Source organism: Artemia sp. Qi Xiang Cuo, chromosome 4 (assembly GCF_049724085.1).
Source record: "Artemia sp. Qi Xiang Cuo chromosome 4, ASM4972408v1, whole genome shotgun sequence".
NCBI lineage: Eukaryota > Metazoa > Arthropoda > Branchiopoda > Anostraca > Artemiidae > Artemia > Artemia sp. Qi Xiang Cuo.
Genome location: NC_142797.1, coordinates 43,270,925 through 43,295,286, shown reverse-complemented (window position 1 = coordinate 43,295,286; position 24,362 = coordinate 43,270,925). Strand labels below are relative to the sequence as shown.

At 35.1% G+C, this 24,362-nt stretch overlaps 1 protein-coding gene across 1 annotated transcript in view; it reads left to right on the top strand.

Annotated features, from left to right (window-relative positions):
• LOC148953139 (ras-related and estrogen-regulated growth inhibitor) overlaps positions 1–24,362 on the top strand; it is a 171,775-nt gene that overhangs the window by 70,568 nt on the left and 76,845 nt on the right. Inside the window, exon 3 of the mRNA XM_089087544.1 lies at positions 15,359–15,520. Coding sequence (XP_088943670.1) covers positions 15,359–15,520 — 162 coding nt within the window. The remainder of the gene's footprint in view (positions 1–15,358; positions 15,521–24,362) is intronic.

The following is a 24,362-nucleotide window of genomic DNA, read 5'->3' as shown; positions in this document are numbered from 1 at the left end:
ACTTATGCTGGTTTACTTATGCTGGCTCATGATTTTACTTATGTGAAAGTCTGTTCTTTCTTGCTTCCTTTGCTAGTTTTCTTCTCATGTCGTTGTGTGTTTTTGGAAACTTATGATTTGGTATTTTTATTTATGCTGGTTCAAGATTTTATTTGTGTGAAAGTCTGCTGTTTCTTGCTTTCTGTGCTAGGTATCTTCTCATGTCGTCTTTGTGTTGTTGGAAACTTATGATTTGGTATTTTTAAATATGCTGGTACATGATTTTACTTGTGTGTAAGTATTCGTTTCTTGCTTCCTGTGCGATTTTTCTTCTCATGTCGTATGTGTGTTGTTGGAAACTTATGATGTGGTATTTTTACGCGTGCAGGATCATGATTTTACTTGTGTGAAAGTCTGTTGATTCTTGCTTCCTTTGTTAGGTTTCTTTTCATGTCGTGTGTGTGTTGTTGGAAGCTTATAGTTTGGTATTTTTACTTATGCTGGTTCATGATTTTACTTGTGTGAATGTCTGTTGTTTCTTGCTTCCTTTGCTAGGTTTCTTATCATGTCTTGAGTGTGTTGTTGGAAACTTATGATTTGGTATTTTTACTTGTGCTGGTTCATGATTTTACTTCTGTGAAAGTCTTTTGTTTCTTCCTCCCCTTGCTAGGTTTCTTCTCATGTCGTGTGTGTTTTGTTGGAAACTTATGATTTGGTATTTTTACTTATGCAGGTTTATGATTTTACTTGTGTGAAAGTCTTCGTTTCTTTCTTCCTGTACAATATTTCTTCTCAGGTCTTGTGTATGTTGTTGGAAAATTATGATTTGGTATTTTTAATTGTGCTTGTTCATGATTTTACTTGTGTGAATGTCTGTGGTTTCTTGCTTTCTTTACTAGGTTTCTTCTCATGTCGTGCCTGTGATGCTGGAAAATTATGATTTGGTATTTTTTTAATTTATAAACCTATGATTTGGTATTTTTACTTATGCTGGTTCACTTATGCGGGTTCATGATTTTACTTGTGTGAAAGTCTGTTGTTTCTTGCTTCCTTTGCTAGTTTTCTTTTCATGTCTTGTGTGTTTTTGGAAACTTTTGATTAGGTATTTTTACTTATGCTGGTTCATGATTTTATTTGTGTGAAAATCTGCTCTTTCTTGCTTTCTTTGCTAGGTTTCTTCTCATGTCGTCTTTGTGTTGTTGGAAACCTGTGCTTTGATATTTTTAAATATGCTGGTACATGATTTTACTTGTGTGAAAGTATTCTTTTCTTGCTTCCTGTGCGATTTTTCTTCTCATGTCGTGTGTGTTGTTGGAAACTTATGATGTGGTATTTTTACTCGTTCTTGTTCATGATTTTACTTGTGTGAAAGTCTGTTGTATCTTGCTTCCTTTGTTAGGTTTCTTTTCATTTCGTGTGTTTGATGTTGAAAACTTATGGTTTGGTATTTTTACTTATGCTGGTTCATGATTTTACTTGTGTGAAAGTCTGCTCAGTTGTCTCTTGCTTCCTTTGTTAGGTCTCTTCTCATATCGTGTGTGTGTTTTTGGAAACTTGTGATTTGGTATTTTTACTTATGCTGGTTCATGATTTTACTTGTGTTAATGTCTGTTGTTTCTTCTTTCCTTTGCTAGGTTTCTTCTCATGTCGTGTGTGTGTTGTTGTAAACTTATGATTTGATATTTTTACTTGAGCTGGTTTATGATTTTACTTGTGTGATAGTCTTTGTTTCTTGCTTCCTGCGCTATGTTTCTTCTCATGTCGTGTGTATGTTGTTAGAAACTTAGGATTTGTTATTTTTACTTGTGCTGGTTCATGATTTTACTTGTGTGAAAGTTTGTTGTTTCTTTCTGCCTTTGCTAGGTTTCTTCTCATGTAGTGTGTGTGTTGTTGGAAACTTATGATTTGGTATTTTTACTTGCGCTGGTTCATGATTTTACTTGTGTGAAAGTCTGCTGTTTCTTTCTTCCTTTGCTAGGTTTCTTCTCATGTCGTGTGTGTGTGTGTGTTTTTGGAAACTTATGATTTGGTATTTTTATTTATGATGGTTCAAGGTTTTTTTGGTGTGAAAGTCTGCTATTTCTTGCTTCCTTTTCTAGATTTCTTTTCATATCGTCTGTGTGTTGTTGGAAACTTTTGATTTGGTATTTTTAAATATGCTGGTTCATGATTTTACTTGTGTGAAAGTCTTCGTTTCTTGTTTCCTCTGCTATATTTCTTCTCATGTCGCGTGTGTGTTTTTGGAAACTCATGATGTGGCATTTTTACTCGTGCTGGTTCATGATTTTACTTGTGTGAAAGTCTGTTGTTTCTTGCTTCCTTTGCTTGTTTTCTTCTCATGTCGTTGTGTGTTTTTGGAAACTTATAATTTTGTATTTTTACTTATGCTGGTTCATGATTTTACTTGTGTGAAAGTCTGCTGTTTATTGCTTCCTTTGCTAGGTTTCTTCCCATGTCGTCTGTGGGTTGTTGGAAACTTATGATTTGGTATTTTTAAATATGCTGGTTCATGATTTTACTTGTGTGAAAGTCTTCGTTTCTTGCTTCCTGTGTTATTTTTCTTCTCATGTCGTCTGTGTGTTGTTGGAAACTTATGATTTGGTACTTTTACTTATGCTGGCTCATGATTTTACTTGTGTGAAAGTCTGGTGTTTCTTGCTTCCTTTGCTAGGTTTCTTCTCAAGTCGTCTGTGTGTTGTTGGAAATTTATGATTTAGTATTTTTACTTATGCTGATTCATGATTTTACTTGTGTGAAAGTCTGTTGTTTCTTGCTTCCTTTGCTAGGTTTATTCTCATGTCGTGTGTGTTTTGTTGGAAACTTATGATTTGGTATTTTTACTTATGCAGGTTTATGATTTTACTTGTGTGAAAGTCTTCGTTTCTTGCTTCCTGTACAATGTTTCTTTTCATGTCGTGTGTTTGTTATTGGAAACTTATGATTTGTTATTTTCAATTGTGCTGGTTCATGATTTTACTTGTGTGAATGTCTGTGGTTTCTTGCTTCCTTTACTAGGTTTCTTCTCATGTCGTGCCTGTGTTGCTGGAAAATTATGATTTGGTATTTTTAATTTATGATGGTTAAAGATTTTATTTTTGTGAAAGTCTGTTGTTTCTTTCTTCCTTTTGCTAGGTTTCTTCTCATGTCGTGTGTGTGTTGTTGGAAACCTATGATTTGGTATTTTTAATTATGCTGGTTCACTTATGCGGGTTCATGATTTTACTTGTGTGAAAGTCTGTTGTTTCTTGCTTCCTTTGCTAGTTTTCTTTTCATGTCGTTGTGTGTTTTTGGAAAATTTTGATTAGGTATTTTTAATTATGCTGGTTCATTATTTTATTTGTGTTAAAATCTGCTCTTTCTTGCTTTCTTTGCTAGGTTTCTTCTCATGTTGTCTTTGTGTTGTTGGAAACCTGTGATTTGGTATTTTTAAATATGCTGGTACATGATTTTACTTGTGTGTGAAAGTCTGTTGTTTCTTGATTCCTTTGCTAGGTTTCTTCTCATGTCGTGTGTGTGTTTTTAGAAACATACGATTTGGTATTTTTATTTGTGATGGTTCAAGATTTTATTTGGGTGAACTTATGCTGGTTCATGATTTTACTTGTGTGAATGTCTGTTGTTTCTTGCTTCCTTTGCTAGGTTTCTTCTCATGTCGTGTGTTTGTTGTTGGAAACTTATGATTTGCTATTTTTACTTATGCTTGTTCATGATTTTAATTGTGTAAAAGTCTTCGTTTCTTGCTTCCTGTGCTATATTTCTTCTCATGTCGTGTGTGTGTCATTGGAAAGTTATAATTTAATATTTTTACTTGGGCTGGTTCATGATTTTACTTGTGTGAATGTATGTTGTTTCTTGCTTCCTGTGCTAGGTTTCTTCTCATGTCATGTGTGTGCTGTTGGAAACTTAAGATTTGGCATTTTTACTTAAGATGGTTGAAGATTTTGTTTCTCTGAAACTCCACTGTATTTTACTTCCTTTGCTATGGTTCTTCTCATGTCGTGTGTGTGTTTTTGGAAACTTATGATTTGGTATTTTTATTTGTGATGGTTTAAGATTTTATTTGGGTGAACTTATGCTGGTTCATAATTTTACTTGTGCTAATGTCTGTTGTTTTTTGATTCTTGTTCTATGTTTCTTCTTATGTCGTGTGTTTGTTGTAGGGAACATATGATATGATATTCTTACTTATGATGGTTCTCGATTTTACATGACTGAAAGTCTTCGTTTCTTGCTTCCTGTGCTATATTTCTTCTCATGTCGTGTGTATGTCATTGGATAGTTATAATTTAATATTTTTACTTGTGCTGGTTCATGATTTTACTTGTGTGAATGTATGTTGTTTCTTGTTTTCTTTGTTAGGTCTCTTCTCATGTCGTGTGTGTGTTTTTGGAAACTTATGATTTGGTATTTTTATTTATGATGGTTCAAGATTTTATTTGTCTAAAAGTCTGCTGTTTCTTGCTTTCTGTGCTAGGTTTTGTTCTCATGGCGTCTGTGTGTTTCTGAAAACTTATGATTTGGTATTTTTAAATATTCTGGTTCATGATTTTACTTGTGTGAATGTCTTCGTTTCTTGCTTCCTATGCTATGTGTCTTCTCATGTCGTGTGTGTGTTGTTGGAAACTTATGATGTGGCATTTTTACTTGTGCTGGTTCATGATTTTACTTGTGTGAAAATATACTGTTTCTTGCTTCCTTTGCTAAGTTTCTTCTCATGTCGTCTGTGTGTTGTTGGAAACTTATGATTTGGTATTTTTGCTTATGCTGGTTCATAATTTTATTTGTGTTAATGTCTGCTGTTTTTTCTTTCCTTTGCTAGGTTTCTTCTCATGTCGTCTGTGTGTTGTTGTAAACTTATGATTTGGTATTTTACTTGAGCTGGTTTATGATTTTATTTGTGTGATAGTCTTCGTTTCTTGCTTCCTGTGCTATGTTTCTTCTCAGGTCGTGTGTGTGTTGTTGGAAACTTATGATTTGATATTTTTACTTGTGCTGGTTCATGATTTTACTTGTGTGAAAGTTTGTTGTTTCTTGCTTCCTTTGCTAGGTTTCTTCTCATGTCGTATGTGTGTTGTTGGATACTTATGATTTGATATTTTTACTTGCGCTGGTTCATGATTTTACTTGTGTGAAAGTCTGCTGTTTCTTGCTTACTTTTCTAGGTTTCTTCTCATGTCGTGTGTGTGTGTGTTTTTGGAAACTTATGATTTGGTATTTTTATTTATGATGGTTCAAGTTTTTTTTTTGGTGTGAAAGTCTGCTGTTTCTTGCTTCCTTTGCTAAATTTCTTTTCATATCGTCTGTGTTTTGTTGGAAACTTTTGATTTGGCATTTTTAAATATGCTGGTTCATGATTTTACTTGTATGAAAGTCTTCGTTTCTTGCTTCCTCTGCTATATTTCTTCTAATGTCACGTGTGTGTTTTTGTAAACTCATGATGTGGCATTTTTACTTGTGCTGGTTTATGATTTTACTTGTGTGGAAGTCTGTTTTTTCTTGCTTCCTTTGCTAGGTTTCTTCTCATGTTGTGATTGTGTTTTTGGAAACTTATGAGTTGGTATTTTTATTTATGATGGTTCAAGATTTTATTTTTGTGAAAGTCTGCTGTTTCGTTTGCTAGGTTTCTTCTCATGTCGTGTGTGTGTTGTTGGAAACCTATGATTTGGTATTTTTACTTATGCTGGTTTACCTATGCTGGCTCATGATTTTACTTATGTGAAAGTCTGTTGTTTCTTGCTTCCTTTGCTAGTTTTCTTCTCATGTCGTTGTGTGTTTTTGGAAACTTATGATTTGGTATTTTTACTTATGCTGGTTCATGATTTTATTTGTGTGAAAGTCTGCTGTTTCTTGCTTTCTTTGCTAGGTTTCTTATCATGTCGTCTTTGTGTTGTTGGAAACTTATGATTTGGTATTTTTAAATATGCTGGTACATGATTTTATTTGTGTGGAAGTATTCGTTTCTTGCTTCCTGTGCGATTTTTCTTCTCATGTCGTGTGTGTGCTGTTGGAAACTTATGATGTGGTATTTTTACTCGTGCTGGTTCATGATTTTACTTGTGTGAAAGAATGTTGATTCTTGCTTCCTTTGTTAGGTCTCTTTTCATGTCGTGTGTGTGTTGTTGGAAGCTTATGATTTGGTATTTTTACTTGTGCTGGTTCATGATTTTACTTGTGTGAAAGTCTGTTGTTTCTTGCTTCCTTTTCAAGGTTTCTTCTCATGTCGTGTGTGTGTTGTTGGAAACTTATGATTTGGTAATTTTACTTATGGTCGTTCATGATTTTACTTGTGTGAAAGTCTTTTGTTTTTTGCTCCCTTTGCTAGGTTTCTTCTCATGTCGTGTGTGTGTTGTTGGAAACTTATGATTTGGTATTTTTACTTATGATGGTTCAAGATTTTATTTGTGTGAAATTCTGCTGTTTCTTGCTTCCTGTGCTATTTTTATTCTCATGTCGGGTGTGTGTTGTTGGAAACTTGTGATTTGGTATTTTTCCTTATGCTGGTTCATGATATTACTTGTGTGAGAGTCTATTGTTTCTTTCTTCCTTTGCTGGGTTTCTTCTCATGTCGTGTGTGTGTTGTTGGAAACCTATGATTTGGTATTTTTACTTATGCTGGTTTACTTATGCTGGCTCATGATTTTACTTATGTGAAAGTCTGTTGTTTCTTGCTTCCTTTGCTAGTTTTCTTCTCATTCCGTCGGTGTGTTGTTGGAAACTTATGATTTGGTATTTTTATTTAGGATGGTTCATGATTTTATTTGTGTGAAAGTCTGCTGTTTCTTGCTTTCTTTGCTAGGTTTCTTATCATGTCGTCTTTGTGTTGTTGGAAACTTGTGATTTGGTATTTTTAAATATGCTGGTACATGATTTTACTTGTGTGTAAGTATTCGTTTTTTGCTTCCTGTGCGATTTTTCTGCTCATGTCGTATGTGTGTTGTTGGAAACTTATGTTGTGGTATTTTTACTCGTGCTGGATCATGATTTTACTTGTGTGAAAGACTGTTGATTCTTGCTTCCTTTGTTAGGTTTCTTTTCATGTCGTGTGTGTGTTGTTGGAAGCTTATAGTTTGGTATTTTTACTTATGCTGGTTCCTGAGTTTACTTGTGTGAAAGTCTATTGTTTCTTGCTTCCTTTGCTAGGTTTCTTATCATGTCTTGAGTGTGTTGCTGGAAACTTATGATTTGGTATTTTTACTTGTGCTGGTTCATGATTTTACTTCTGTGAAAGTCTTTTGTTTCTTCCTCCCCTTGCTAGGTTTCTTCTCATGTCGTGTGTGTTTTGTTGGAAACTTATGATTTGGTATTTTTACTTATGCAGGTTTATGATTTTACTTGTGTGAAAGTCTTCGTTTCTTGCTTCCTGTACAATATTTCTTCTCAGGTCGTGGGTTTGTTGTTGGAAACTCATGATTTGGTATTTTTAATTGTGCTGGTTCATGATTTTACTTGTGTGAATGTCTGTGGTTTCTTGCTTTCTTTAATATGTTTCTTCTCATGTCGTGCCTGTGTTGCTGGAAAATTATGATTTGGTATTTTTAATTTATGATGGTTAAAGATTTTATTTTTGTGAAAGTCTGTTGTTTCTTTCTTCCTTTTGCTAGGTTTCTTCTCATGTCGTGTGTGTGTTGTTGGAAACCTATGATTTGGTATTTTTACTTATGCTGGTTCACATATGCGGGTTCATGATTTTACTTGTGTGAAAGTCTGTTGTTTCTTGCTTCCTTTGCTAGTTTTCTTCTCATGTCGTTGTGTGTTTTTGGAAACTTTTGATTTGGTATTTTTACTTATGCTGCTCATGATTTTATTTGTGTGAAAATCTGCTCTTTCTTGCTTTCTTTGCTAGGTTTCTTCTAACGTCGTCTTTGTGTTGTTGGAAACCTGTGATTTGGTATTTTTAAATATGCTGGTACATGATTTTACTTGTGTGAAAGTATTCTTTTCTTGCTTCCTGTGCGGTTTTTCTTCTCATGTCGTGTGTGTGTTGTTGGAAACTTATGATGTGGTATTTTTACTAGTTCTTGTTCATGATTTTACTTGTGTGAAAGTCTGTTGTTTCTTGCTTCCTTTGTTAGGTTTCTTTTCATGTCGTGTGTGTGATGTTGAAAACTTATGGTTTGGTATTTTTACTTATGCTGGTTCATGATTTTACTTGTGTGAAAGTCTGTTCTCTTGTCTCTTGCTTCCTTTGTTAGGTCTCTTCTCATATCGTGTGTGTGTTTTTGGAAACTTGTGATTTGGTATTTTTACTTATGCTGGTTCATGATTTTACTTGTGTTAATGTCTGTTGTTTCTTCTTTCCTTTGCTAGGTTTCTTCTCATGTCGTGTGTGTGTTGTTGTAAACTTATGATTTGATATTTTTACTTGAGCTGGTTCATGATTTTACTTGTGTGATAGTCTTCTTTTCTTGCTTTCTGTGCTATGTTTCTTCTCATGTCGTGTGTGTGTTGTTGTAAACTGATGATTTGATATTTTTACTTGTGCTGGTTCATGATTTTACTTGTTTGAAATTTTGTTGTTTCTTGCTTCCTTTGCTAGGTTTGTTCTCATGTTGTATGTGTGTTGTTGGATACTTATGATTTGATATTTTTACTTGCGCTGGTTCATGATTTTACTTGTGTGAAAGTCTGCTGTTTCTTTCTTCCTTTGCTAGGTTTCTTCTCATGTCGTGTGTGTGTGTGTTTTTGGAAACTTATGATTTGGTATTTTTATTTATGATGGTTCAAGGTTTTTTTTGGTGTGAAAGTCTGCTGTTTCTTGCTTCGTTATCTAGATTTCTTCTCATGTCGTCTGTGTGTTGTTGGAAACTTATGATTTGGTATTTTTAAATATGCTGGTTCATGATTTTACTTGTGTGAAAGTCTTCGTTTCTTGTTTCCTCTGCTATATTTCTTCTCATGTCGCGTGTGTGTTTTTGGAAACTCATGATGTGGCATTTTTACTCGTGCTGGTTCATGATTTTACTTGTGTGAAAGTCTGTTGTTTCTTGCTTCCTTTGCTAGGTTTCTTCTCATGTCGTGAGTGTGTTTTTGGAAACTTATGATTTGGTATTTTTATTTATGCTGGTTCAAGATTTTAATTTTGTGAGAGTCTGTTGTTTCTTGCTTTTCGTTCTAGGTTTCTTCTCATGTCGTGTGTGTGTTTTTGGAAACTTATAACTTGGTATTTTTATTTAAAAGGACTCCAAATTTTGCTAGTGTGAGTGTCTGCAGCTTTTTTTGCCCTGTACTTTGTTTCTTCTACTGTCGTGTGTGTGTTGTTGGGAAAGTATGATTCGGTGATTTTACATGTGATGGTTCATGATTTTACTTGTGTGACAGTCTGTTGTTTCTTGCTTCCTTTGCTAGGTTTCTTCTCATGTCTTGTGTGTGTTGTAGGAAACCTATGATTTGGTATTTTTACTTATGCTGGCTCATGATTTTACTTATGTGAAAGTCTGTTGTTTCTTGCTTCCTTTGCTAGTTTTCTTGTCATAACGTGTGTGTGTTGTTGGAAACTTATGATTTGGTATTTTTACTTGTGCTGGTTCATGATTTTATTTTTGTGAAAGTCTGCTGTTTCTTGCTTTCTTTGCTAGGTTTCTTATCATGTCGTCTTTGTGTTGTTGGAAACTTATGATTTGGTATATTTGAATATGCTGGTACATGATCTTACTTGTGTGGAAGTATTCGTTTCTTGCTTCCTGTGCGATTTTTCTTCTCATGTCGTGTGTGTGTTGTTGGAAACTTATGATGTGGTATTTTTACTCGTGCTGGATCATGATTTTACTTGTGTGAAAATCTGTTGATTCTTGCTTCCTTTTTTAGGTTTCTTTTCATGTCGTGTGTGTGTTCTTGGAAACTTATGATTTGGTATTTTTACTTAAGCTGGCTCATGATTTTACTTGTGTGAATGTCTGTTGTTTCTTGCTTCCTTTTCTAGGTTTCTTATCATTTCGTGTGTGTGTTGTTGGAAACTTATGATTTGGTATTTTTACTTATGTTGGTTCATGATTTTACTTGTGTGAAAGTCTTTTGTTTCTTGCTTCCTTTGCTAGGTTTATTCTCATGTCGTGTGTGTTTTGTTGGAAACTTATGATTTGGTATTTTTACTTATCCAGGTTTATGATTTTACTTATGTGAAAGTCTTCGTTTCTTGCTTCCTGTGCTATGTTTCTTCTCATGTCGTGTGTGTGTTGTTGGAAACTTATGATTTGGTATTTTTAATTGTGCTGGTTCATGATTTTACTTGTGTGAATGTCTGTGGTTTCTTGCTTCCTTTACTAGGTTTCTTCTCATGTCGTGCCTGTGTTGCTGGAAAATTATGATTTGATATTTTTAATTTATGATAGTTAAAGATTTTATTTTTGTGAAAGTCTGTTGTTTCTTTCTTCCTTTTGCTAGGTTTCATCTCATGTCGTGTTTGTGTTGTTGGAAACCTATGATTTGGTATTTTTACTTATGCTGGTTTACTTATGCGGGTTCATGATTTTACTTGTGTGAAAGTCAGTTGTTTTTTGCTTTCTTTGCTAGTTTTCTTCTCATGTCGTTGTGTGTTTTTGGAAACTTTTGATTTGGTATTTTTACTTATGCTGGTTCATGATTTTATTTGTGTGAAAATCTGCTCTTTCTTGCTGTCTTTGCTAGGTTTTTTCTCATGTTGTCTTTGTGTTGTTGGAAACCTTTGATTTGGTATTTTTAAATATGCTGGTACATGATTTTACTTGTGTGAAAGTATTCTTTATTGCTTCCTGTGCGATTTTCTTCTCATGTCGTGTGTGTGTTGTTGGAAACTTATGATGTGGTATTTTTACTCGTTCTGGTTCATGATTTTACTTGTGTGAAAGTCTGTTGTTTCTTGCTTCCTTTGTTAGGTTCCTTTTCATGTCGTGTGTGTGATGTTGGAAACTTATGGTTTGGTATTTTTACTTATGCTGGTTCATGATTTTACTTGTGTGAAAGTCTGCTCTGTTGTCTCTTGCTTCCTTTGTTAGGTCTCTTCTCATGTCGTGTGTGTTTTTGGAAACATGTGATTTGGTATTTTTACTTATGCTGGTTCATGATTTTAATTGTGTTAATGTCTGTTGTTTCTTCTTTCCTTTGCTAGGTTTCTTCTCATGTCGTGTGTTTGTTGTTGTAAACTTATGATTTGGTATTTTTACTTGAGCTGGTTCATGATTTTACTTGTGTGATAGTCTTCGTTTCTTGTTTCCTGTGCTATGTTTCTTCTCAGGTCGTGTGTGTGTTGTTGGAAACTGATGATTTGATATTTTTACTTGCGCTGGTTCATGATTTTACTTGTTTGAAAGTCTGTTGTTTCTTGCTTCCTTTGCTAGGTTTGTTCTCATGTCGTGTGTGTGTTGTTGGAAAATTATGATTTGGTATTTTTATCTATGCTGGTTCATGATTTTACTTATGTGAAAGTCTGCTGTTTCTTTCTTCCTTTGCTAGGTTTCTTCTCATGTCGTCTGTGTGTGTGTTTTTGGAAACTTATGATTTGGTATTTTTATTTATGATGGTTCAAGGTTTTTTTGGTGTGAAAGTCTGCTGTTTCTTGCTTCCTTTTCTAGATTTCTTCTCATATCGTCTGTATGTTGTTGGAAATTTTTGATTTGGTATTTTTAAATATGCTGGTTCATGATTTTACTTGTGTGAAAGTCTTCGTTTCTTGTTTCCTCTGCTCTATTTCTTCTCATGTCGCGTGTGTGTTTTTGGAAACTCATGATGTGGCATTTTTACTCGTGCTGGTTCATGATTTTACTTGTGTGAAAGTCTGTTGTTTCTTGCTTCCTGTGCTAGGTTTCATCTCATGTCGTGTGTGTGTTGTTGGAAACTTATGATTTGTTATTTTTATTTATGCTGGCTCTTGTTTTTACTTGTTTCAGTGTCTATTGTTTGTTTCGTCCTTTGCTAAGTTTTTTCTCATGTCGTGTGTGTGTTGTTAGAAACTTAAGATTTGATATATTTATTTATTACTTTTTAAGGTTTTATTCGTGTGAAAATCTGCTGCTTATTGCTTTCTGTGCTATGTTTCTTCTCGCGTCGTTTGTGTGTTGTTTGAAACTTATGATTTGGTATTTTTACTTTGTGTTGCTGGAAACCTGTGATTTGGTATTTTTAATTATGCTGGAACATGATTTTACTTGTGTGAAAGTCTGTTGTTTCTTGCTTCCTTTTCTAGTTTTCTTCTCATGTCGTTGTGTGTTTTTGGAAACTTTTGATTTGGTATTTTTACTTATGCAGGTTCATGATTTTACTTGTGTGAAAGTCTTTGCTTCTTGCTTCCTGTGCAAGGTTTGTTCTCATGTCGTGTGTGTGTTGTTGGAAACTTATGATTTGGTATTTTTAATTGTGCTGGTTCATGATTTTACATGTGTGAATGTCTGTGTTTTCTTGCTTCCTTTACTAGGTTTCTTCTCATGTCGTGTCTGTGTTGCTGGAAAATTATGATTTGGTATTTTTATTTATGATGGTTAAAGATTTTATTTTTGTGAAAGTCTACTGTTTCTTTCTTCCTGTGCTAGGTTTTTTCTCATTTCGTGTGCGTGTTGTTGGAAACTTATGAGTTGGTATTTTAACTTATGCTGGTTCTTGATTTTACTTGTGTGAATGTCTGTTGCTTCTTGCTTCCTTTGCTAGGTTGGAAACATTAAATATGAATTTTTAGGTTTCAAGTATGTTTCATGTCATTTTAAGATACGTAAAAAAATTGAATAATTTCTAAGTAAATAAAAATCAGTCCAAAAAAACTTAAAAAAAAGTATAAAAAATAGGGGGAGGGGGCCCAAAAAGTTGCAGGGGAGGGAGGCCTTAGAGGTTGGGGGTAGTGAACCTTTGGGGGTTGAGGTTGTTGGTGGTTAGGGTCATACGGAATGCCCTTTACTAACATTTTATTCCAACAAACTGTTTGAGCAAAAAAAAAAGAATACCCATCTCTATTTCTTTTGTATTATAACTTGTGTATTATAGCGACTACAACCTAGAAGTTCTAACTTTTTTCCTGTTCAAATAATCCCCTAAAAGGTTTCAATCTGTTTCGCCCAAATAGTCCCCTAAACGTAATTTCAGAATGTTCTTTTGTTTTGGCATCCCTGCGTTGACACTTTTAAAATTCCTAGGAAACCATACCCGCGTTAAATATATTCAATCTCCTTGTATATCTTTTGAATTTCTGAAAATTACCTAAGGTGTTCCTAGTTGCATTATTGAGGTTTCGAAATAATAATTCCTGAATTTATCGCTAAGGCTATAAAAAATGAAGCCTTTTAGTTTCTTAATTCTATCTCTTTAGAGTCCCGCATAATTCCTAGAAATCAAGTGATGTCATTTCTAAGTCCCTGAATTAATAACATTGTACTCGCAGTGTTCAGTGCGCATGTGCATTTTACCCCCAGTATTCTGAGTCCCTGATTGGTCTAGAAAGAGGTGTAGTCATGTTCCGTTAGACTCATTCTTATCTGGCAATTTTGTAAACTTCTGTCTGTATTCAATAGGCATACAAACATCTCAGATTGGTCTAGAAATAGACACGTGATCCTGTCCCGTTAGACTCGCTCTTATCTGGCAATGTTGTAAACTTCTGTTCGGATGCAATAGGCATAGAAACATCAAACAACATAACATAACCAACAAACATAACAGAACCAAGATACAACATGACTAAGAAACAGCATCAACAAAACATAATATAACATAACCATCAACATAACATATCATTAAACCACATAACCATCAACATAACAACATAACCATCAAACAACAAAACCAACATACAGCATTAACATAACATAACCATGAAACAACATCAACATAACCGCCAAACATAACATAAACATGAAACAACATAACCAGCAACATAACATAACATAACTTAACAACATAACATCAATATAACATCAATATAACATAACATCAAACAAAATAACCACGAACAAACAGCATAACCATCAAAAAACATAACATAACACTCATAACCAACAAACATAACATAACCATCAAACAGGCCTTGAAAAAGACACGTGATCTTGTTCCGTTAGACTCGCTCTTATCTGCCAATGTTGTTAACTTCTCCCCAGAGTCAATAATGGGTTCCTACTGATGTCAAGGGTTATTACTACTAGTACTTTGACATTCAAGAGTGTCTGGTCTTGATACGGTCCTAGATCTTCAAAAGTGCCTGGCCTTGATACAGCTCGCTGATTCTCAAGAGGGCATGGCCTTGATACAGCTCATTGGCCCTCAAAAATGCCTGAACTTGATACGGTTCATAGATCCTCAGAAGGTCCTGGCCTTGATATAGATCATTAGCCTTCAAAAGGGAATGACTTTGATACGGTTCAGTTATTCCTATGTCCACTATGCTATCCAGAAGGCACAATCTACTGAGAGCTAGGTGTCAGCTCCCTTATATTTTGGAATAAGACAACGTTAAGAAGCTTTTTTGCCGGGCCGGGGGGTCGGGCTTGCCTGACCTTTGAACTAGTTTAAAACCCTTCCATAAGAAATTTATATGCCCCATGAGCACAACTTTTAACGCCTGCCCCCAGGATCCAAGGGGTTGTATCTACCCCCCCCCCCCCCTCCAGAGCCTTAGAAGGCTATCTTAATGACGGTTAAGGCTAATTGTATAGCCTCTGAAGGTTAGCTTACTTGAAGTGTCTAAAAAAAGTGCAAGGTGACATATCAAATGAAACTCAGAGAGGAGAGAAAGTAACAAAATTAAAAATAAAATAAAAAAGGGTGAAAAAACGAGGATTTTGTCAGCCAGTGGCGAAACCATGAAGATGAAAATATAAGCAAATATTTTGACAAGGACCTCCGCCAAGTCGTCCTCAGTGATAAAAAAAAAATAAAAAAAAACGAAAAAAAAACGAAAATCTAACCTTTCGAAGTTTACCTTACAAAGACAGAACAGACACTGAATAAAAACCAGGCATGAATCAATGAGGTTGAAACGTAAAGAAGGTGGAAGAATTCGATGTCTTTTACAAGTTTCTAAGAAATTAAACTGACAAATAAGATTTGTATGTTTCTTAACACAATTTAAAAAATCTAAAACAATATTGGTCCAATTCACCCCGTAAGCTTGACGCAAATACATTCTTAGACCACACTGGCTATACATGACAAATGAAACTCATAGAGGAGATAAAGTAACAAAATGAAAAATAATTTTGATTTTATTTTTCATTTTGTTACTTTCTCTCCTCTCTGAGTTTCATTTGTTATGTATAGTCAGTGTGGTCTAAGAATGTATAAAGGTGACATATCTCTCTATACTGCAGTAAAATCAACACTGCTACTTGGAAGGGGTTTGCGTCCTTTCTCTAATATCTGTGCGCAATTCTTACGGAATCTTTATCTTTATATTTCTCGTTATGTATTAAATTTCCTTCTATTTCAGGATAATACTGCTTTAAATGGCTTTGAAAATCATTGTCGCTCTGCTGACGCTATCATTCTTCTATACGCCATAAATGATCACTCATCGCTTGAAGAAGCCGAGCGATTGAAATTTCTTATCGACCATACAAGAAGAAGAAGAAGATTTTCAGTCAACAACAAGGTACATAAAATATAATTGGCTTTTTGGGAACTACATGACTGCAGTTCATGATATTCTTAATGTGTTTACTTTACATAAATTCTGTTTTCAAAGAACCTCCGCAACCTTTATTTGCTACTTATATTGATAAAAAATATGTTCACGGTATCGTTGAAAAATATATCGTTTAAAAATATTAATAAAAAAAAAATTCCGAAAAAGAAGTTTTTCAAAGAAAAGAAAGAGGCCGTATAAAACATAACATCAGCAGGAATAAAAAAAACTATAATGATTCGAATTCAAGTCTACAAGAAATTACTATTGTAAGAATACATTAAACCCAAAAGGAACAGAAATCAAATAAACAATCATTGCAAACAAAGATACAACAGTTGCTAATATAAATGAATGAATAAATATTAAAAGAGTAAAACTTAAATTGGATATTCAAATTAAGCTTAAAACGAACAAAAATTATTTACTATTAAATAATAAACCCTAAACGAACAGAAATTAAATAAACAACCATAACAAAAAAACATACCGTAGGTACTAAAATAAGTAAGTAAATAATTCTTAAAACGAGTAAAACTTAAATTGAATATATAAATAAAGCTTAAAACGAACAAAATCACTACAAACAAGAATTTGGCTACTGTCCGCTTCCCTAACTATAATTCTAAAGCCTACTGCCTAATTGGCACTTTACTGAAAATGAACTATATAACAGATATTTTTTTGTATTTATTGTAACATTGACAATAAAATGAAAAGTAAAATGAAATAAAATCTTCAACTGATGAGCTTTCAGCAATTTATATCATTATATATCAAATTTTCAGTTTAGTTTTTTTAGTTATTTGACTGTTCAAGGTACTTATAATTTTCAGTAAAAGCGGGTAAAATTTGGCGTGGTGGGGGAAGGGTAGCTGTTTGCTGTCGAATCACTCTGGACTTTTAAAAAGGGAGATAGAATGTGGTATTTTAATTCAACTGAGCCGTCTCCGAAATCTGTATGACCACCTCTTAAAAAGCTTACATGTTAAAAATGGACAGCTTGCTTAGCTTAGAGCTCTTGGGACTGTGGGGGTTTTGTCAGCCCCGAATGCATAATTGTTCGACCTTCGAATTAGTTTTAACATAATGGCTATCCCAAAATATTAATCGGATGTATTTGGGAAAAAGAGGGGGCGGGTATAATTGCCCTCCGATCCCTTTATACTCTTAAAAAGGGTACTAGAAGTTCCTTTTCCAATCAAATGAGCCCTTTCCAAAGTTTATACGACCATACCTTCCACATGAAGGGCCTCTAGGAAAAAAAATAAATGAACAATAAAGCATTGAAGCTATTTAAGATTTATTTATTCATTTAAATTTTCACCTGTAATCTTTGCGTTTGCTATTATCCTAGATTAGGATTTCTGTTTGTTTCGGGTTTCATTTATTCTTTAGTAGTAATTTCTGGTCGTTTTGATTTTGAACTATAATAGGAATTAATTTCTGTTGGTTGTGAGTTCAATATGACCCTTTACTTTTCTTTGAAAAAATTCTTTGTATGTAAATTTTTTTTTATTTAATTTCTGTTCGTTTTTATTGCCAAAGTTTTTTATTCGTCGATGAAACGAATATTTCTACAGCTTTTCATGTATTAGACTCGAGACTTAAAATATACGTATATACGAGGCAACTGATAAATTAGTTGCCTGTTGAATTGTATTTTCATAAACACTCATTTCTGCTGGTCTTACTTTTAATATGCTTCTTTACTTTTCTTTGACAAACTTCTTTTTCGGAAAGTTCTCTTTAAATTAGTTTTGATCGCCAATGTTTTTTGGTTGATATGATGAATCAACCAAAAATCTGTCATCTCTCTTATCCCCAAAAACGCAAAATTCCACATTTTTATATGTAGGAGCTTGAAGCCTCTTCAGTAGTGTTCCCATAAAGAAAGAAAAACAAGCAAAAATGGGGTTTTTATAGGCCAAATGAAGATACTGAAAAAACAAAGCGAATATTTCGAGAGGACAAACGCCTCTCTTCTTCAGCGCGTGGTAGTGTTCTTTGATATAACAAATCTGATATTAAGATTTTCATCAAGAGAGCATGTCTTTGGGAGTTCACCCCTCTTTTTCAAAAATAGGGCAAAATTTTCTCAGACTCGTAACTTTCCATGGGTAACATTAAACTTAACGAATTTTATTCATTTTGAATCAGCATAAAAATTCAATTCTTTTGATGTATCTATTATTACCTAAACTCTGTTTCTTAGAGTTTCGGTTACTATTGAGCCGCGTCACTCCTTTTTTGCTGTTCGTTTTCACGAACGGTTTGACAAATGATGGTAAAAGGGTAGCCTAACTATAGGTAACGAGAGAACTTATCAAGTGAACAGCTCCACTTACCCGTTTAACATTATTAATAAAAGATGGCTGAGGCAATCAAGATGCACAAGGAGGAATAGCCAATATACATGGTGTCTTTAAAAAAAAGTTTAGAGGAATAGAGAGATAGATTTGTCAACTAAGATTAAAATTTTAGCAGCTACGATAATAATAGGGGTTAAGCATGGCCTTGAAAAGTGGGTACTTACAAAGGCTGAGGAAGACGTGGTAACTCTTTCCTAAAGATAATTTTCTAAAGTTTTTTTTTAGGTACTCCTCCGACTGACAGTATTTCGAACAGCAAGATATAAAAAAAAGTCTAATTTGATCCCACTTTCTGGGGCAATACTGAAAGAATGGTTAAGATGCTTAGGCAACATTTTACAGGAGAAGGATGATGATTGTCAAAGATTGTGCTTTTGGTCATTCGTCGGGAGCCAAATAAGAAAGGATTTTAAAAAGGACTGGTACTTCATGGGTGGTGGATGTAGAGCATTGTTCATGGGAATGAAGCTCTGAATAAATTGGGGCATAGAGGGAGTTTGTATAGCTGTTTGCCTCAGGTGGATTGTTGTTGCAATTAGCCGTTAGCAGTAGTAATGGTAGTAGCTTCAGATCTCGCAAATCGATAAAACTAAACACTAAAGGTTTTGCCATCAGTGAGGTCTACCTGGCCCTATTACATACCTTGCAATTATTAAGCCTATCAGGGATAAAAACATATTTTGAGCCTATTTTCAGCCGTCATAAAGCATTACAACCAAAATTAGTTTAAATTTTTTCTGCAATGTCCACTTGGTCACAGAATTATGAGAATAACTTTAGAGTCAATTATAGGTACCATATTTATGACCCTGTTTATGGGCGTCATGAATATTTTTGTCATTTGGCCTAGGATGGTTAACAAAATCAAGGTCCAGTAGCTCCTTAGCCATTAGAGTTAGTCAATAGCCATTTTGTTCATTACAGCTGAAAATCCCAGTAACTATGCCTCTGGGTATAAAAAAAAAAACCACAGCCCCTGGGGAAAGGTCTGTAAGACATGAAGTTTGCCAATTGTTGACGTATAGTATTTGTTATTGGCAAGTACACGGACAATTTGGGGGGGGGGGAGTATTTCCGCCGTTGGGATTTTCCACGGGGAGAGTTTTCCGTGACGAGAAATTTTTCGGGGGTGAACTCTCCAGGGGGAATTTTACATTCGGGGAATGTTCCAGAAGTCCTATACGAAATTATTCTTATTCGTCATACTTTCTCATTACCGACTCAATTTTAGATGTGGAGATGTTAAGAGGAATCGTCCGGGGGAAATATTTACCGGGCTGGAAGTGTTTAGAGTATCTTTCAGTAGGGGGGGGGGGATTTTCTACGACAGAAAATCTCCATAAGGGAGTTTTTGACGGGATAAATTTTCCAGAGGGAACTTTCTGTGAGAGCAACTTTTTACGAGAGGGCGGGAGAGTAGCGATTTGCCGCAAAACTTTTCCACAGATGAGGGAATTTTCCGGCACCATTTTAAAAACAATCAGAAATTGAAGTATTTTTCAAATAATAGTGAGCTAAGAAAATTGTTTCACTAGAATCGTCCGCAAGAATTTTTCAGGGTGGAATTTTAAGCTAGAATAGAATTGTCGGGAGGAATTTCCCTAGAGAGGGGCGGGGGTGGGGTATTTTATGTAGAAAGAACTTTCCATGGAGGCATTTTTCGTGGGGTAAGGAAAATTCTACGGAGGGGGAGTGAAATTTTCCGGCATTATTTAAAAACTATCTGAAATTAAATAAAAAAAAATTTTCAACAGAAAGTAAGGATCAATATCAAACTTAAAACGAACAGAAATTGTTACGTTCATAAAAAAGGTTGCTCCTCCTCAAGACCTTGCTCCTTACGCTAAAATTTTACCATGTGTCTGAATTCTTTAAGAGCGATTCCTGAAACACAAGGGTCGTTTAATTAGAATAATAAAGCTTTTTTTTTAAATGCTATATAAAGAACATTAGCGTAAAGAGCGAGGTCTTGGGGAGGGGCAAACTTTTTCATAAACCTAATAATTTGCGTTCGTTTTAAGTTTTTATATTGATCCTTGCTTTCATTTGAAAAACTTGTTTTTTTATATATATATCAAATCAGTTGCTAGTTTATATATATTCCCAGTGATTTCCAGATAACTATTCAAGCTGACAAACCTGACATTTTTCAAAATTAATTAAAAAAAACTTTCCGAAAAATAAGTTTTTCAAAGAAAAGTAAAGGCTATTTTAAACTTAAGCTCAGGAGATAGCCTTCATATACCTGTTAAAATTCAAACTCAAAACGACCAGAAATTACTATTAAAGAATAAATGAAACCCAAAACGAACAGAAATTAAATAAACAATCATAACAAAAAACATACAACAAGTAATAATATAAATGAATAAATAGATCTTAAAGTGAGTAATGCTTAGTTTGAAAATGAAAATCAAGCTTAAAACGAAAACAAATATTTTGCTATTAAAGTATAAATGAAACTTAAAACGAACAGAAATTAAATAAACAATAAATGCGAACAAACATACAGTATATATAAATGTAAATGAATAAATAAATCTTAAAACGAGTGAAACTTAAATTGAATATGCAAATCAAGTTTGAATCGAATAAAAATAACTACAAACAAGAGTTTGGGTATCGTCTCCCTGCAGAAGCCTAAAACCTACTGCGTCATTGGCGCTTTGCTGAAAACAATTCTTTGAAATATTTTCACTTTTGCAACCTTAAGAAATCCAAAATTAATTAAGATTTTAGGGAATAAATATCAGCATACGTATATTAAATTGACAATGCACATTTTTTTTCAGTAAACTCATTTGAATTTTTTTTCAGTAAAGTACAAATTATATTCTGGGTTTTAGAAAGCATAGGGATTTTGAACCCTTCTCAGATTAATCTATGCTCGTTTTCATTTCGACTCTAATATTTTTTTTAATTTTTGTTCGTTTTGGGTTTCATTTGTTTATTGATACTGATTTGAGGTAGTTGTATGCTTGGTAGATTATATGATAGTCCGAACGCCAGGTGTTGAAAATGTCAACCATACCGCAACGGAATGGGACTAATACGAGAATTAGCCTACCCTCCATCCCCTAAATTGACCATGCGGATTCAAATATAACAATGGCACTTGCTTGCGAGTGGTGGAACACTCCGAAACTTGACATTTTATTATATTTTGGTGTTTCATGCAAGAAAATGCATGTTCCACAAAATTTGAGGTGCAGTTTTCCGCTCAAATAGAAATACCTAGAAGCAATAGAATGTTTTCATAGCAAACTAACACGATTAGTTACAAAATATGGCAGAGTTAAAAAAAAATGGCAAAACTATATGAGTCTTGAACTGTCTTGGAAAGTATAAACAAAATCAAATTGAATATTAGATATATAATGATATTAATTGTTGAAAGGCCGGGTATGGCCTTTCGTTCAGGCCGGGTATGGGTTGCTATGACTAGATTTTTAGTCTGCGACAGATCCTTGAACACCGGTTTAAACACCAGCAGGAAACAATTCAAATCTTCATAGACTTCATTACCGCGTTTGATTCGGTCCATCGTGACGCAATATGGGAGGCAATGAGAGAGGACAGTGTGCCTGAGAAGATCATCAATCTGTTAAAGGCATACTATGCAAGAACAAAGACCCGGGCAAGAGTCGATGGCAATCTTTCATATCCGGTCCTGATCAAGGAGGTTGTACGTCAACGCTGTGTCCTTTCACCAACTTTTTTCAATTTCATCGTTGATTGGACCTTCTGGGTCCTGGACAATTATAAAGGTGTTGTAGTGAGCCCGTCCTTCTCCGTCACAGATCTTGACTATGCTGACGATATGGACATGCTTGCTGAATCCGTTGCAGAAGCCCAGGCTATGATAAATGACGCGGCAGTCAAAACACTTTCGACTGGTCTCCAAATAAGCCTACCAAGAACAAAATCCACGCGAACAGATGGGATGGATGAAACCCCTGTGACCCTAAATGGTAATCAGGTATAGGACGTCCAGTCGTTCAAATACCTCGGATCGATGGTAAACCCTGCCGGCGAATGTTCAGAAGAAATCCAGAGCCGCATATCGTCAGCCTGGAGTGTCTTCCTTCAATTACGGAAGTATCTCTGGAAGCGGAGCGAAATATTGCCACGCACAAAGCTCCGAATGTATGAAGCTATGGTTCTCTCTGTCCTACTCTATGGATGTGAAACGTGGTCACTTAAAGCAGCCGAAGCGTTGAGCTTGAATATATTCAACCACAAATGCCTGCGCTATTTCCTTGGTATCCGCCTCTCAGATAGAATCTCGAATGAAGAAGTAAGGAGAAGATGTGGGGATCGCCCACTTTTCTCTGACATTGTTAAGCATAGGAAACTGAGATGGTTTGGCCACACAATGCGCAGACCAGATGACTATATAAGCAAAAAAATGCTCCAAATTTCTGCCACTACCTGCTTGGACGAGGAGGGCAGGAGGCCAAAAGAAGACGTGGATAGCAACAGTTAAGTCTAATCTGGAGCCAATCGGGGGATTCCGAAAATGCGGCCGTCGCTGGGATCGCCAGTGAATACAGCCTGCCACCCTCGAGCGAAACCTATGGAAGGAGACATATCGTCATCTGCTGGGCCCCACGATGAGTCTAGATGCGGCTTGAACGTGCAATAAGTACAAGTAAGTAAGTAATTGTTGAAAGATCCATCAGTTCAAGATTTTTTTTTCACTGTAATTTTTATTTTCATTTTCAATGCTGTAAGAACTGGAAAAAATAAATTTGTAATATACGAGTAATTCGTTTTCAGTGAAGCACCAATGACGTAGAATTCCAATTTAATATCCCTTGGTATTTGTATCTCCTGAGCTTTAGTTTAAAATGGCCTTTACTTTTCTTTGAAAAACTTATTTTTCGGAAAGTTTTATTAATTAATTTTTGTTCGTTTTTGATTGCAAAAAGTTTCAAGTTTTTATGGCATGGGGGGGGGGGGCGTACTGACTGTCCGATTATTCTTGACTTTAAAAAACAGATCTAGAACTTTCAATTTGAATCGAATGAGGCTTTTTTCAAAGTCTTTACGATTACCTCTTTGATAAAAACCTTATATATGAACAATAGACAGCTTACATAACTTGCGGAAAGCGATTGACAACAATGAATGGATTGGAAAAATAGATCCAATAAGGGGGTTTAGACCATTTCACTTCCTGACACAAAGGGATCACGACTGTTTGGAATTGACCTTAATAGGAATTTGTGTGCCAAAGCAATTTTGTATCTATCACAGAGTATGTATTTATAATTGGATAATTATAATAGATTTCCTATGTTTTTTTCCCATACAAAACCCCTTCCCATAAGGTATAAACCCTCCTTAATAAGTTATGCCCCAGGTCATAACTTACACCGCCTACCCTTGGGCCCTGGTGGGCTGTGCCGACACCGGAGTTAGCCCCCCTCCCCCCCACGCCCATCATTTCTCCAAACACATCCAATCAAAATTTTCAGATAGCCATTTTGTTCAGCGTAGTTGATTTCCAGATAGAAAATATGTTTTTGAAGAGGACACTCCCCCACAGCCCTCAGGGCAAAGGTTTTAAATTATGCCCTGGGGGCGTATATGGTTTTTATAGAAGGCGTTGTCGTAGAAACTTCAAAACATGCTGATTTCAATGGAAATCAAATGACTAATGCCCTTTTTAATAGTCGGAAGTGATTGGAGTGCAACAAGTCCCCTCCCCACGCCCATCAGTTCCCCAATCACATCCAAACAAAATTCTGATATAGCCATTTTGTTCAGCGTAATTGGTTTCCAGATAGAAAATATGTTTTTTAGGAGTACACACCCCCAGAACCTTTAGGGAAAGGGTTTTAAGATATACCCTGGGGGCATATAAGGTTTTATAGAAGACGTTGTCGTAGAAACTTCAAAAAAGGTTCATTTGATTGGAAATTCAAAGGGATAGTGCCCTTTTTAATAGTCAAAAGTGATTGGAGGGAAACTAGCCCCCCCCTCCCTACGCCCATCATTTCCCCAAACACATCCACTCAAACTGTTGAGATAGCCATTTTTGTTCACCGTAGTTGATATCCGGATTGAAAAAATATTTTTGAGGAGGAGACTCCCTCAAAACCCTCCGGGCAAAGCTTTTAAGTTATGCCCTGGGAGCATTTAGGGTTTTTATAAAAGGCGTTGTCGCAGAAACTTCAGAGCAGAATCATTGGATTGGAAATTAAAGGGTTAGTGCCCTTTTTAATAGTCGAAATTGATTTGAGGGCAGCAATCCCCCCCCCCTACGCCCATCATTTCCCCAAACACATCCAATCAAACTTTTGAGATAGCAATTTTGTTCAGTGTAGCTGATTTCCAGACAGAAGATATGTTTTTGAGGAGGACACATCCCCGGAACCGTCAGGACGATTGTTTTCAGATGTGCCCTCTGGGCATATACGGCTTTTGAAAAA